General features: G+C 33.9%; 2 protein-coding genes across 4 annotated transcripts; both read right to left on the bottom strand.

Moving 5' to 3' along the window:
- Nucleotides 1-571: 571 nt before the first annotated feature.
- On the bottom strand, nucleotides 572-9590 carry LOC126846977 (RING finger protein 207-like). Its single transcript, XM_050586894.1, has 14 exons — nucleotides 9217-9590; nucleotides 7785-7933; nucleotides 7134-7240; nucleotides 6913-7074; nucleotides 6665-6837; nucleotides 4818-5009; nucleotides 4465-4735; nucleotides 4098-4358; nucleotides 3862-4025; nucleotides 3038-3315; nucleotides 2848-2957; nucleotides 2696-2783; nucleotides 2361-2610; nucleotides 572-1972 (listed from the first exon to the last, which is right to left on the bottom strand). Exons 1-14 carry the CDS (start codon nucleotides 9426-9428, stop codon nucleotides 1654-1656), a joined length of 2736 nt encoding a protein of 911 aa, XP_050442851.1. The 5' UTR covers nucleotides 9429-9590; the 3' UTR covers nucleotides 572-1653.
- A 1546-nt stretch (nucleotides 9591-11136) lies between these two features.
- On the bottom strand, nucleotides 11137-13131 carry LOC126846519 (histone-lysine N-methyltransferase KMT5B-B). Of its 3 annotated transcripts, none has more exons than XM_050586004.1 (2): nucleotides 13025-13131; nucleotides 11137-12825 (listed from the first exon to the last, which is right to left on the bottom strand). In XM_050586004.1, exon 2 carries the CDS (start codon nucleotides 12812-12814, stop codon nucleotides 11834-11836), a length of 981 nt encoding a protein of 326 aa, XP_050441961.1. In that variant the 5' UTR covers nucleotides 12815-12825; nucleotides 13025-13131; the 3' UTR covers nucleotides 11137-11833. The 3 variants fall into 3 exon arrangements, with proteins under 3 accessions (XP_050441961.1, XP_050441962.1, XP_050441963.1); XM_050586005.1 differs by having other exon boundaries at nucleotides 12990-13061; XM_050586006.1 differs by having other exon boundaries at nucleotides 12922-13036.
- Nucleotides 13132-13157: the final 26 nt, after the last annotated feature.

Below are 13157 nucleotides of genomic sequence, written 5' to 3' on the forward strand. Positions count from 1 at the left end.
CGATTTTTTACATTAAGACATCAATCTTTTATTGGTAAAAAAAATATAGGTTAAAAAATAAAAATAGATAAGTGGTGCAAAAGAACAATCGGTAACTCATATTGCCATTATAGAAAATTGTCACTAGAACTGCCAAATTATATTTAAACTGAAATACCTACAGACACAATTCTTAAGAAATCCAAACCATAAGTAATAATATTAATATGTGTTTATATTTTACGTTTAACTACACGAATCGTGGATGTAACTAAAACCGTGTGTTTGTCGCTTTGTTAAAAGTAAAACTAACACTTCATACTCGTTTAAATACAATGATATTATGCTGTTGTACTTTTAAAAAAAGAAAATTATGAGTTGTTATTATCAGTATGAAGTTAGCCAGCAATAATTTGATAACAAATTGCTGTATGTTTTGCTGCCAATACCATATTATTTTAAGGAGCATAAAATATGATATGTTTTACCACTCATACATTAAGGACAGACACGCAAAATTCTTATACAATTTAGTGATTTGCTATTGTGCAATACTGGAATACCAAAACAAATAGTTTGATTCAACACGATATATTTCATTGGAAAATCACACTCGATCACATTGTCAAAAAGGTAGTTATAAATACAAAAATCAACTTATTTAAGATTCATATATACTAATAAAAAAAAAACAAGGTAAAGTTATTTTAATTCTAGTTTACTGCCTATGTTCGGTTAGCGTTTGTTATTGCGATGAATTAAAATGAACCCAACGATGAATACTAGAAATTAGTCAAACTCGCGATAAAGAAAATTCCGAAGTGATTTCAAGTATTAGGCATGTGCATGAGAGTACCGAAGCATTAGGAAATACATAGGAGTAACTGAAACAGTAGTTGGAGGAAAATGGCTGCAGAATAAATACTTGGAAGTGGAATACTTAGAGTTTAGTAAGAAGTAGAAAACCGGTTATGATTAAATAGAGCAGAGAAAAAATGAATGACAGAATAAGGAATGAGTATAATTGAGGAAATTTGGGAACTGCGTCAATAACAGAAAAAATGAGTGGGTTAGTAAAACAAATTAGAGAGATCACGGTAGTGGGACATAAGTGGACCGATTGAGAAGTGGGTGGACCTTAGATGAAACAGATTGGGCTAACCGACCCAATAGAAATAGGATCCGTTTTTGTGAGATAAGACGAAAAAGAATAAGGGAGAAGAGTGCAATTATTACTGGATAGGAATCCGGTTGGTGTAGATCCCTAGTACGAAATTTGAATCACCTTGGAATTAACTTATAGCGTTTTTGACGAATTGCAGCTTACACGTTCTATGCGCTATCTTACATAGGTTATACATTTTTTTTTTTACAACAACAAAAAAGATAACAAAATATCACGACGGACGGTGTTCGTGGACGGTTTTAACAAAAAATCAAGTTTACTTCATATTGTGCAAATAATGTACACGCAGTGCAAGTATGCCATCACTCGTAAGTTCAAATTGCCTTTAAGGTCTGACGTTTGTTGACAAACAGCATTAAAAAATGATTTTGTTCTTAGATTATTATTTTACATAACTGGACTAATATTGAAGGGATTTATGACCCAATCCAACCTAACCTGTAACTACCCATAAATAAGGATTATAGTTTAATTAAAACGGCGCGGCTCTACACCTGATCTGTCTTTTTTGACTTTTTATCCAGCGTCCGGACTTTTTGACATTCCCTGACGAGGGAACTAACGGCTTCTTCGTGCCCTTCGAAACTGTCGGCTTTCCTCAGTCCGTCTTGGAAATTGCTTACGTCGAATTGACTGCGAAACGATTCCGGATCGTGGCAGAATTTGCTCGGCTCAGGAGTCGCTGATTTCTTTCTAGTTGGAAATGTCTCCCACGACCTTTGTTTGCGCACCGGACCGGTTTTCTTGGAACGACAGCGAACGGAGTTGGACGTACGTGCTGTCTTATCGTCGGGAGTGGAGATTCGCCTGGAACAATAGTGAATGTTCTAGGAATGGGCAATTTTTATTGAGCCAATAAAACACCTTAAAGTAAAAATGAGTATAAAAAAGAAGTCGGCAAAGTTGGGTCAAAGCAATAAATTTTAAAATCTGAACGTGATTTCAGCACAATCAAACGCCTCGAGGCAAGGAATCTAGCATAGACTAAAACAAGATCGGTCTCAACTCTAAACCAATTTTTTTTTATGGGCTTCAGAGATAAAGTGTCAAGTTGACAAACGAGATTGGAATGAAAACTTATCTTAGTATACTTATTTCAATGTTTATGATAAATATCCAAAGTTTTAAAAACATTTTAAAATTGAATAGCGTTGGTTCCACCATTAAATAATAATTGTGGCATTGTGGCGGTTACCTGAACGTTATAGATTCTTGACACACCGAGGCCATTGCACCGTCTTCAGTATCTGAATGCGGATACCGCTTATATTTTCTAGGAGCAGCTACTGGTACGATTGCAGGCTCTTGGACGGACGATGACTTCTTCTTGTGTACCTTAACCGTTTGGGGTTTATACATTTTTGATCCATCACAGCTAACGGTCTCAACTTCTCCCAGTATCCCTTCGTCGTATTCAAACTGTTTGCTATCTTCCCGGCAAAACCCTTGAAACAAAACAAAGGCGGTTTTTCATTGCAAATAAAAATCATACATCAATAATTAGTTAATTAGGTAGTTCATAACAATTACCGTCATCAAACATTTCAATGTTCACTTTTTTCTTCAGGTGCTCTTTCATATACTCTCTTAGTTTTTCACACATTTCCATGTTGAGATCCTAAAAATTAACGAAACATATTAAGTATACCCTTCCATTGGATTGTGCCTAATTATATCGGCACCTTTTCGTGGATATTAGAAGTGGACTGAGCTGCTAAATTCCGTATGTCCCTGATATCTACCATCTGGTACAAGGAACATGCTCTTGTGTTCTTTACACATTCCGGTCCGACTGGTGTAAACAAAGTAATAATTATACTTGGTCGTCGAAACATAATGTTTTGGAATTATGCAATTATATTATGTATTTACCGCTTTTGGATTTCGGTCTTGTCGGACAATCTTTTATACGCCCTTCGGACTTGCTCCTTTCCCTGAATTCCTGGAACGTTTTGTCCCGGACGCATACTTTGTCCACGATGTGAGACAGTACGCTTTTAGTCGATTGCATTTTCTGAATGTAGACAATTTGTTGATCTTTTTCCCTGACTGGAGTGTCCGGACGAGCGTCTTTAGCATAAAAAGCTTCGGACAACGGCGACGAGCTGCTCATACAATGCGACTCTATTTTGTGACATCCCATCGAAAATCTAGTATTAAAATATCCCATGTTAGATTGTATTGTATTCGAATTGTTCGAGCACGTGTACGAAGTATCAAAGTCAGGTGAGAGATGACCATTCGTTGTGGCAGTTATGAAGACTGTGTGTGTAGAAGCAAAAATTAGGAAGAATAGAGAAAAAATACCTAAAGAATACTACAAACAATATGATGGAAAAAATTGGTATATCAATAAATGAGAACAAAACGAATTACATGCCGATTTCAAGACATAATCGCGGTGGGACAAAGCAGTTTCATGTAATTCATTTCAAGTGACGAATTTCAATTTTTAATACCTACGGGTAAACGTGATGCGCTAATAGACATGCGGGAATAAAACCTAGATTAGTAATGACGAACAAATACTATTTCGCACTAATGCCTTTATGTAAGTCAAAGATCCAATCGTAGATGACAAAAATAGTCTCGCAGAAAATCCTACGAATTTTCTTAGTTAACCGCAGCTTGTTTAAGCTGTTTTTACATTAGCATGTTAAAAACTATGATCGGCGGAGACAGAGGACAAAAATTACCTTTGCGACTGTTGCAGGGAACTCAATCGATCCAACAAATTTTTCAAATCCGACATTTCGTTATTGTTCGGTTTAGCCGTCAATCGCTTTACGTATGGATCCAACTGTTGTGCAAGCGTCGCTAATTGTTTGACTTCGCTTTGCAAGCTTACTATATCGGACATCTATAGCAACACGTTGACAAAATGTTTACATTAGACGTCTTGGTGTTCATTATGTTGTCCTTAAATACTCACTTGGGAATGGAAGATATCTTGTTCCACGTGGATCCTGTACAACTGTTCTTGCCAAATTGTCTGGAACACAGATCGCAACCGTTCTAGTTCCACGCGATTTCGTTCCAAGGTATCGTTTAAGCGCAGGCAATCTCTGATTATATTTTGATGGCGCAGAATCAAAGGCGGTACGGCCGGTGACTTGGTACCTTGGAGGGCTCGCACTTCCCTCTGCAGCTCGTTCAGACGGTCTTTGACGCAGCTCAATTGCGTTCCCAGTTCCTGAAGAATAATAATACAATTTGTATGTAAGCTCACGCCTGACACTTGCATTTTTCTATAAACAAAAACGATTTAGCTACTAGACATTGTCGAGGATGAAAATCACCTTGATTTGCGAATCGAAACTTCTACAGTGGTTCGAGAAAGGACCTTCGCCTTCCAACGCTTTGGCTTTCAACGCGGAATGTTGTTTTTTGGATGGAAACGAGGACTGAGATAAGCTCAAATTTTCTTTCGACTTAGCAGTCAAGCTACTCAAGTTCCTCGACGACTCGTAGATTCCAGAATCCATAGTATCTATTCGGCCAAACCAAGGTTCTAAGCACTGGGCAAACTCCGAACGGTAATTGGTCTTAATAGTACTGGTCAACAATGGCCTAAACAAATAAAACGCATACTCGGGTAAGGGTTTTTTTTCCAATTTATTACATTTCAGCAGATGCCAAGCACGATTCTTACTTTGTTGGCTGTGGTATCTTCACAATAGTGTTCAAACGGTCGAGCATCAGGTACACGATTTCGAGAAAATAATATTTATTTGAACTCGACACAAAGTTTCTGCATAGGAGAATGTGATGTTGCAAAATTGGAAGTACTGCGCTCAATGTCAACAGCTGATTGCGAAAAGCCCTTTCTTTTATTTCATATTGTCTGAAAAAACAAACGGAAATACATGGGTATTGTGTTCGATTGGTAGTATAATAAAGGATGGGTTAAGTTTTGAAATACAATAGTTAAACGACTTAAATAATTCGCAGGTATTAATTAATTCACCTTTTAATTGTATTTTGTAGTAGAAAATGACGGTATAGTTAACAAGGCTGGCATATTTTTAGGGTTTTAATGTACAGTGGGGCGCGACTGATATTAGTATACATGCACTTTATCCGAATCTGAATTTTGACACAGATAGGTATAGTTAATTTTTAAGATCGTTTCCAAAGATGTAAATAAAACAGCATTTTACATCATTTTCAGCGTGATATGAACGTTTTATTAATTTTATTATTTTTTAATACTTTTTCCTTGCCGAGTTCAAAGCGAATTCCAATGTCTATGTAGAATTTTATGTTTTTTTTAAGCAAAAGGATTTTTTTCATTTTTGTTTTGTGAGTTTTACTTCCAAATGAAAACAATTTTAAAAAATCCAGAAAATCTAAAAAGAAACACTCAAATTTTAGTGTAAAATATTTCCTTAATAATAATATAAATATAATACTATTGTACAATATTTTACATTGTTTTTGGTACGACAACCAAAGTAGATATATCTTTTGTCCAGCCTAGCATATAGATCAATACCTTCTGCCCTTTTATTATATTATTATTTTTATACTTGTGCTTCTTTCTACTCCGTTTAATCCAAAATTTTCTATTTCTTTAACAATTTTACTGCTTATTCTTTCGCAAACCCTGCCAAATTAGTCCTTTGTATTCAAATTAGTTCTTGATATTGCTGGAGTTCTTCAACTATACATCTAATAAACGTGCTCGTGATTTCATTTCACCTAGTAGAATAGTAAGCTACCTATAAATCTTAACATTTACTGAACCGTTATACTTCCATGATTATTTTGATCATAACACAGGCACTCCGTAACTATCTAAAACTAATCTATTTTGTTACTTTAATATGTCCAATATATCTATAGCTGTTTTCGTTTGTCAACGTCTACTCTTGTCCGCTAAAACTACTGACTACACAAATTAAATAAGTGGTTTGCTTACACTCAGTACGAAGTAGAATTCTCCCTATGTGTTCCTCGTAAGTGCGGAATGTTTAGATAGTCAGCTGACCTGCATGTCGAAATGCTTCTATTTTGGATATTTAGAGATGAAAACATATTAGGATAGGTTAGCAACTCTTGTCAACGAGGCTTTACTTCTTAATAAATAGGTGGTGTTGCGTCCTTGATCAATTTCAACTAATTTTGCAAATAATGCACCTTTATCTAGGATAATGCAATACAGCAGTGTTTTTTTTTAATAGGTATGTAGATCATTTCTGTGTTCTTTATTACGCGTATTTTTTCTTGTTTTATAAACATTTTTATTAAAAAATTAAAATTATTATTGTGTTGTTTTAACTGTAAGCCGTTTGGCATTCAAATTTTAAAACAAAAATATATATCTTTTCACACTTCCTCTTAAATGATAAAGTCGCGGCAATATATCTGTGCTGCAGCAAATTCTTTAGTATTTTCACTAATACGGATTTGGAAACTGAATTCAGAAGGTCGTTCGAGAGTCAAGAAGACATGACCATGCCCGGTTGTTATAATAATATTCTAAAAATGCGCACTTACCGCTGAACTTCCAAATGCATGTCCGTTTGTATTTTATTAATCGCTTCGTGTAGGGTTTGCACGAAATTGTGTATGGTCATTTTTTCTGTGTCTGTATTTTGCCTAAGTTCTTCTAAAAGTGTGTGACAAGCGACCACGCCTTCGCGAATCGAGCTTTGCATATCGTACACGGACTAAAATATGATTAGGCTGTATTATTGGTGTTGTCCATTTAACGGACTTATCGTTGTGCTTGCACAAAGACATACCAACAAGGCTCTGTCCAGTTTCTTCAGGTTTTGACTGTACGCTTCGTCAATGTCCATGCAAGCTTTGCGACTCTCTAACGGCTTTTCTCGTACACAGCTTGTGCATATCACGTGCCTTTGAGTGTTTGAAAAATAATTAATCCTTTCGTCGTGCTTCGGACACTAAAAGAATACAAATTAAACGGTGTTCATTTTTGTGTAGTAATAATATTATGTTTTACTATTTCGGTTTTGTCTGCTAGGCGTTTAGTCATTTGGACGATATCGTGGGTTGAAAACATTTTCGCCCGATGAGTGTTTTCTCGGCACGGCTTGCACAGTGCTTGGCCTTACAACAAAAACACAATAACGGCAACTTTAATCATGTTATTACTATCAGTTAATTATATTATAACCCATGTTAGATAGCATGACCTCTGCTGACTCTGTCTACGTCATCCAACCACACTTACCTACCGTATCGCCTTAGATTCCACCATTCTCTCGCAAAACAGATCCTAAATACTCAAATTTCTCTACTCCGTTTACCACACAACAGGTTCCCTATTTCCGTTCGAAGCCTTCTAATAACAAAATTTTAACTTGACATTTTTCTATTTCTTACCCGCTCAAGCTATTTTTATTCAAAAACTCCTTCAACTATTCTTATTTATTTCCTACTTCTCATACACATAAATATATTTTTCTTTTAAATGACATGACTACAATACGAATGTTAGATTTAAATAACATTGAACAGTTTGTATAATATAATCAAAATTATTATGTAAGCCGTCATAAAAGTTCTACTTAAATACTTTAAGTGTTGAATACTTAACCAAAAACTAATAGTTATTATTTACTTTTTATTTGCATACTGTTTTGTAACTTACCACAAGTAGAGCAGAAGTACATTGAAGATGGATCGCGTTTGTCGCAATTAGCACAAGGTGGATTCTCCACGTTAACCATTTCGATAAGTTTCACCATCAAATGATCCGGCGGTGGCAACTGAACGCCTTCTTTTAATGCAGTCTGGGTTCTAAATTACATACACGGACAATATAAATATTACAGCTTTAAACCAGCAGCTGCTGTAATTTTAAAATACGAATAGTTAACACGTTATCAGTAGGGAAATGCCATTTGAAACTTGTGAAAACAAAAGTTTGTAGACAGTATTAAACTCGAAACAAATTAATTATTACTTTAGTTTTACACTCTTATATATATTTACATAAATATGTGCATACAATGAAAATATTTAAAACAAAAAGGAATGTTATACTAAATATGGTTAGTAAATCAATTATGTGTTTTTTTTTAACTTGAGCACAGTAAGTACACCTATATATTAAATACCTTTTGTGTAGGAATTATTTGACAAAAATATTCCTATAAGTACTTATAATATATTTTAATTTTCCCAAGGGTATTTGGACAGTAATTTGCCTATAATGATTTTTTAAAATATATTAAAAAAATGATTTTATTGATTTCCCCATAAAATAAATTATTTTCGAGAAAACCTCTCATAGTTCCAGTATTTCTTAATTAAAATTTTCTATAAAAAGTAACTGTGCAAAAAAAAAAAAAAGCGCGCTAGGATCTTGAAATTTCGTTTTTTAATTATTCAACTATCTAATAAATTGCAATTAAAAAATAGCCAAAGTCAAATATCTTAACAGTAGTTTACCAATAGTTAAAATTGATTTTTAGTGATCGAACCCAAACAGCAAACCAAACTTTTAACCAACACCTTTAAAATTTTTAACATTATAGTTTAAGCTTTAAATTAGGATGTTGCAAAAAAATTGCCTACACCTAACTCCTTAAAAAATATGGGGTATCACGTCCTCTTAAAAGTATAGCCTAAAAACGTTACATAAAATTTAATGTATGATATTTTTATAGCAAAATATATTAGAATATGTATTACAAATTATATAAACCCAGTATCCATAGGAAAACAAATTTTTTTTTCGAATAAATCGTGGAAAAATTATTCAAATAAGAATTTCCACAACTCTGGACGTACATGAGACGCCAAAATAAGAGTAATTTTGTAGTTTTTTTTTTTTAATATCTCATTATGTTTCCCCTTCTATCAGTACAAATGTACAATAGCAACGTTGTGGAGCTCAACTTTTAATGAATTATTTTGACAGGTAAGTACTAATTAAAAAAATTAACATAACGCGATTTCTGTATTGTTTATAATTTAATTTATACGTCTTACAGGCACGCGTTGATTAATTTTTTACCATCGTGGGTACATTTTACTGGTTTTGTTTTTTAATAATAAAATATGACAAATTCTCTTACCCGCATAGCGGACAGCTTATTTTGTGTTCCTGGTTTCGGCCTTTGATGCATTTCGCGCAAAAAGAATGAAAGCATATCAATATTACCGGGTCGCTGTAGTAGTCTTCGCACAAAAAACACAACAGCGGGTTCCGACTCGACGCCAGTGTGCACGCATCAATTTCCGTCTCCAGGCTATAATGCTGCTGATCGTTGTTCGACGACGAGGCCATGATTTTTTTTAAATAAAAAACAAATAGTTAGTCAATAGATCGAATCCGATCAAATATCGGATGTATAATATTCTGGGAGTTTGGTGGGTACGGCGGTTACAGCGTGTATAAAAGCGTCGGTAAGGCGTTTGAACTTAGCAGGTCCAGACTCCAGGCACACGGACGGTGCGCATCTGTATCGACCCGTAGAAATTATTGGGCTGTGGAAAAACGCGCGCATGTCTGTCTCGGCCGTGGAAGAAAAAAAAACAATAATAGTTTATATTACAATTTGTTGTGATAACTGATAAGGTTTTTTCCATAGACCTATAAAGAAATATCTTTGTAGGTCCGTGGTTTTTTCTTATCATCCGAAATCCGAGCCGGTTGGTGATCGGTATGGCCACGGATTAAATGAAAGTGATAAGTGAAACCAATGGGTAAAGTGTCCGCTCTGATTTACTCCACTCTGTGGTATGGCGATATGCCAATTTGATATTAATATATATTATTGTTCAAAGTTGTAAAAATACATCAATAAGTAATAACTACATACTAAATTATATATACACTGTCGAATACTTTTCGAATATAATACTAAAAGGGCGGCCTCCGCTACAGGGGCGGTTCTAGGACTCAAATTTCGTACGGGCAATTTCTTTGTTTTTTATGCAAAATGTAGTTAAACATATAATGTTATAATAAATTATAGGTAATATAAACTATATTTTTATAATTCGTTCAAAATTTTGATACGGGCAGCTGCCCAGCCTACCCGTACGCTAGAACCGTCACTGCTCCGCTACACTAACGTTTATTAGGGCGCATTGTATAGACAGTATTTTCCACTAAAACCAAACAATTCAGATAAAATGTAAACACGTTACCTACTTACCTGTATATTATATTAACACTAGAAATCGGTGTCTGTTTTGATTTTTTTTCTCAACTTTAATAACGCATATAGGCTCTATTCGTATTTACAAAAACATAATACGCTTCTACTTTGAACAGTACGATTTTAGAAATATTTGAGTATTCTTAAGAACTTAGTAGAGGACGCTACACCATTCATTTATTAAGGAGTAAAGTATAGGCAATTTTTGAAAAATCTTAATTTAGACTTACCGACTTTAGTGTTATTAAAAGTAATTGCATGAATAATGTAAACATTTTTTAAACATATTGCTTTACTTAAAATTACCGTTTGTGGCATTCCACCCCTCCCCCCATTTTCAAAAATAAATTGTTAATAATTAAAAACTTTTGTGCTTTTATTTTTTTGATATTTATAATCATATACATGTACTATAGTTTTTAAAATAAATGTTTGATCAATGTAATTACTGAAATAAACAAACAACCCGAAGACTTCTTCTCAAAGTAATATCATATTAAATGGTGATTGATTAAGACTAATTTGATTTGTTTGAGCCATTCAAAATGTAACTTGAACGTCGTAGGCTTCAGAAATTCTAAATGTACCGCCAGACTTAAAGACAAGTTGAATGTTGATTGTTAATAGAAAAAAAAAGATCAAACTAATTATACAACAACACTTAAACTAAAACATAACTAGCGATTAGTGTTGGTTTAGAATAATGCACAAATATTTTTTTTATAATGGCCCAACAGTCGATTTGTGTAAACTAAATTTATAGATAAATATTATACATATTTTATTTGCGAAAGATGTGTTCTATAAAATATTAAAGTAACAACACCAATATTAGGTGAAAAAAGAGTCAGACAATAAACCTATATTCGATATAAATACCAATAGACTACATATTTGTTTTATGTGCACACATTTTGTTTACCTTATTTAAAAACATTAATTTGTAATAAAGTATAAATTTAAAATTAAAAAAAAAAAACATTTATTATTATTAAACGTTTGTAATACTATGAGAAAATATCATGACACTATTAAAAAAAAACAACATTGCGCATTTTGAATTAAAAAAAATAACTCCAAAATTAATTTTACTAGTAATTATCTAATTTCTAAAAACAAAAATAAGTCTTTGTATTAAAATACGGGTCAAAAATACTGTTAAGTATAATCATCGTGTATGAAGTAGACAAGTAAATAACGTACCCTTGAGATGACAGTGCTGATATCGAAACAGCCAAACATTTTTTACTATAATATATTTTCTATTTGGGATTGAAAACTTTACCAAATTTACACGAGGAATACAACAACCGTCGTTAGGTTCCCGTGTATGTTTGTTAAAGTTTTCAATCGCTGAAAATATATTTTTATGTTTACCAAAAATCAAGAGTAAAACCTAATGATGGCTGTTCCGATTTTACCACAAAAATTGCCTTTGGGATACAAATATAATTTTTCTATACAATATACATTAGATTGAACAATATTTGGCAGTGTTATACATTACGTTGTAAAATAAAAAACAAAATTATTTTTCTGGCGTTTTAGATAATAAATCTAAGCCTCTAGTCTTTTGAATAATTTTAGTGTATGGGGATCCGAGTAGATCTTCGCCTCTATCGACTTCAGGTTGTTTTTCAGGCGTCACCGGATCCAAGACTTTGTCTTTCTTTTTCTTTGGAGTCTTCGGTTCCTTGATCACTTTTTCTTTCTCTGGTGACCGATACGTTTGCTTGATTCGATCGTTAGTTTGTCTGAAATTGTACCGGCCCGTCCTTATGTGTTGTTTGATATTTTTGAACGCTCCTTTGAACAATTTTTCGCAAGAAACACATTCGCAATTGGCGTTATTTTCACCGAAAAAATTTGCACTATAGAAACATGTGATTTCTTCACCAGGTTTTATATCTTTTAAGACTTTAACACAGGCCGTGCCTTTGTCGTTGGCAACAAATCTACAGTTCGCTCGACAGTCGTGGTTAATATATGCCGCCGGCCCTAACCAAAGCTGAGCACACTTTTTACGACAGCTAAACATGACAGAAAAATCATTTTTGCCGACTTGCAAAATATCGTCTTCTTCTTGTTCAGTGAGCTCGGCCACGCAACCCACTAACCTTTTAATAACATCATCTTTGTCCCAATGTTTGGTCGCACAGACCTTAGCGCCAACTTTGTTTTCCAACGAGTATCTATGGCAAGGTTCGATTCGAAAGCCGGAATCTGAATAAAACATTCCAATATATCTTTCTAAATGATCTTTAACCATTTTTTTACACGATTCTTTGTACAACGAAGCGGGTATATAATCTTTGTTCCATAACGACTCGAAGGCTTTTTTCACGTCTTGGTTTTGTATGAAATTGTCAATTACTGGTTTTAGACGCGACTTACTCTTGTACATTTCTTTAAAATTCAAGTCCATTTTGTGAGTGACGAATCCAAGATAAACATCAACGACCAATGATGTCGCTAAGTCGTCAATATCGCACAGATCTCTGGGCTTCATTGTTTGTCTATCTAAAATATAAAAATTCTACTATTAATTTTTATTGTTTCTAGATTATTAATTGCTACAACAGACAAAAAGCTACTACACTACACAGTAAAAAATACCGGCGTTTCGCTGCCGGCCAACACTTGAGTTTGTAAAACAAAATTTGTGAAACAAAGAATTGACTTACTCTAATTTGTAAAGTATTATAATTGGAAATTTTACCTTTTTTTCGTCTTCTCGTGTGTAAAAAATAAAAATCGTTTTTTCAAGTTACGGCCCCTCACAGACAAAACAAGCGAGAACACGACCACGGTCGCGGTAACCGTACGGTGGTAACGCATACTATAGCAGCTGT

Source organism: Adelges cooleyi, unplaced genomic scaffold, assembly GCF_023614345.1.
Source record: "Adelges cooleyi isolate 19-005CV unplaced genomic scaffold, UGA_ACOO_1.1 ACOO_flye_CR_arks_rails_tigmint_CR_PRNA_9, whole genome shotgun sequence".
Lineage (NCBI taxonomy): Eukaryota > Metazoa > Arthropoda > Insecta > Hemiptera > Adelgidae > Adelges > Adelges cooleyi.

Excerpts from the sequence above, each read along its gene's own strand:
- LOC126846977 (XM_050586894.1), bottom strand. The coding sequence starts at position 9,428 with ATGGCCTCGTCGTCGAACAACGATCAGCAGCATTATAGCCTGGAGACG. Across the intron at positions 5,010-6,664 it reads ATGCATTTGGAAGTTCAGCG|ACAATATGAAATAAAAGAAA; the intron begins GTAAGTGCGCAT and ends TTGTTTTTTCAG. Across the intron at positions 2,611-2,695 it reads CATTGAAATGTTTGATGACG|GGTTTTGCCGGGAAGATAGC; the intron begins GTAATTGTTATG and ends TTTTGTTTCAAG.
- LOC126846519 (XM_050586004.1), bottom strand. The coding sequence starts at position 12,814 with ATGAAGCCCAGAGATCTGTGCGATATTGACGACTTAGCGACATCATTG.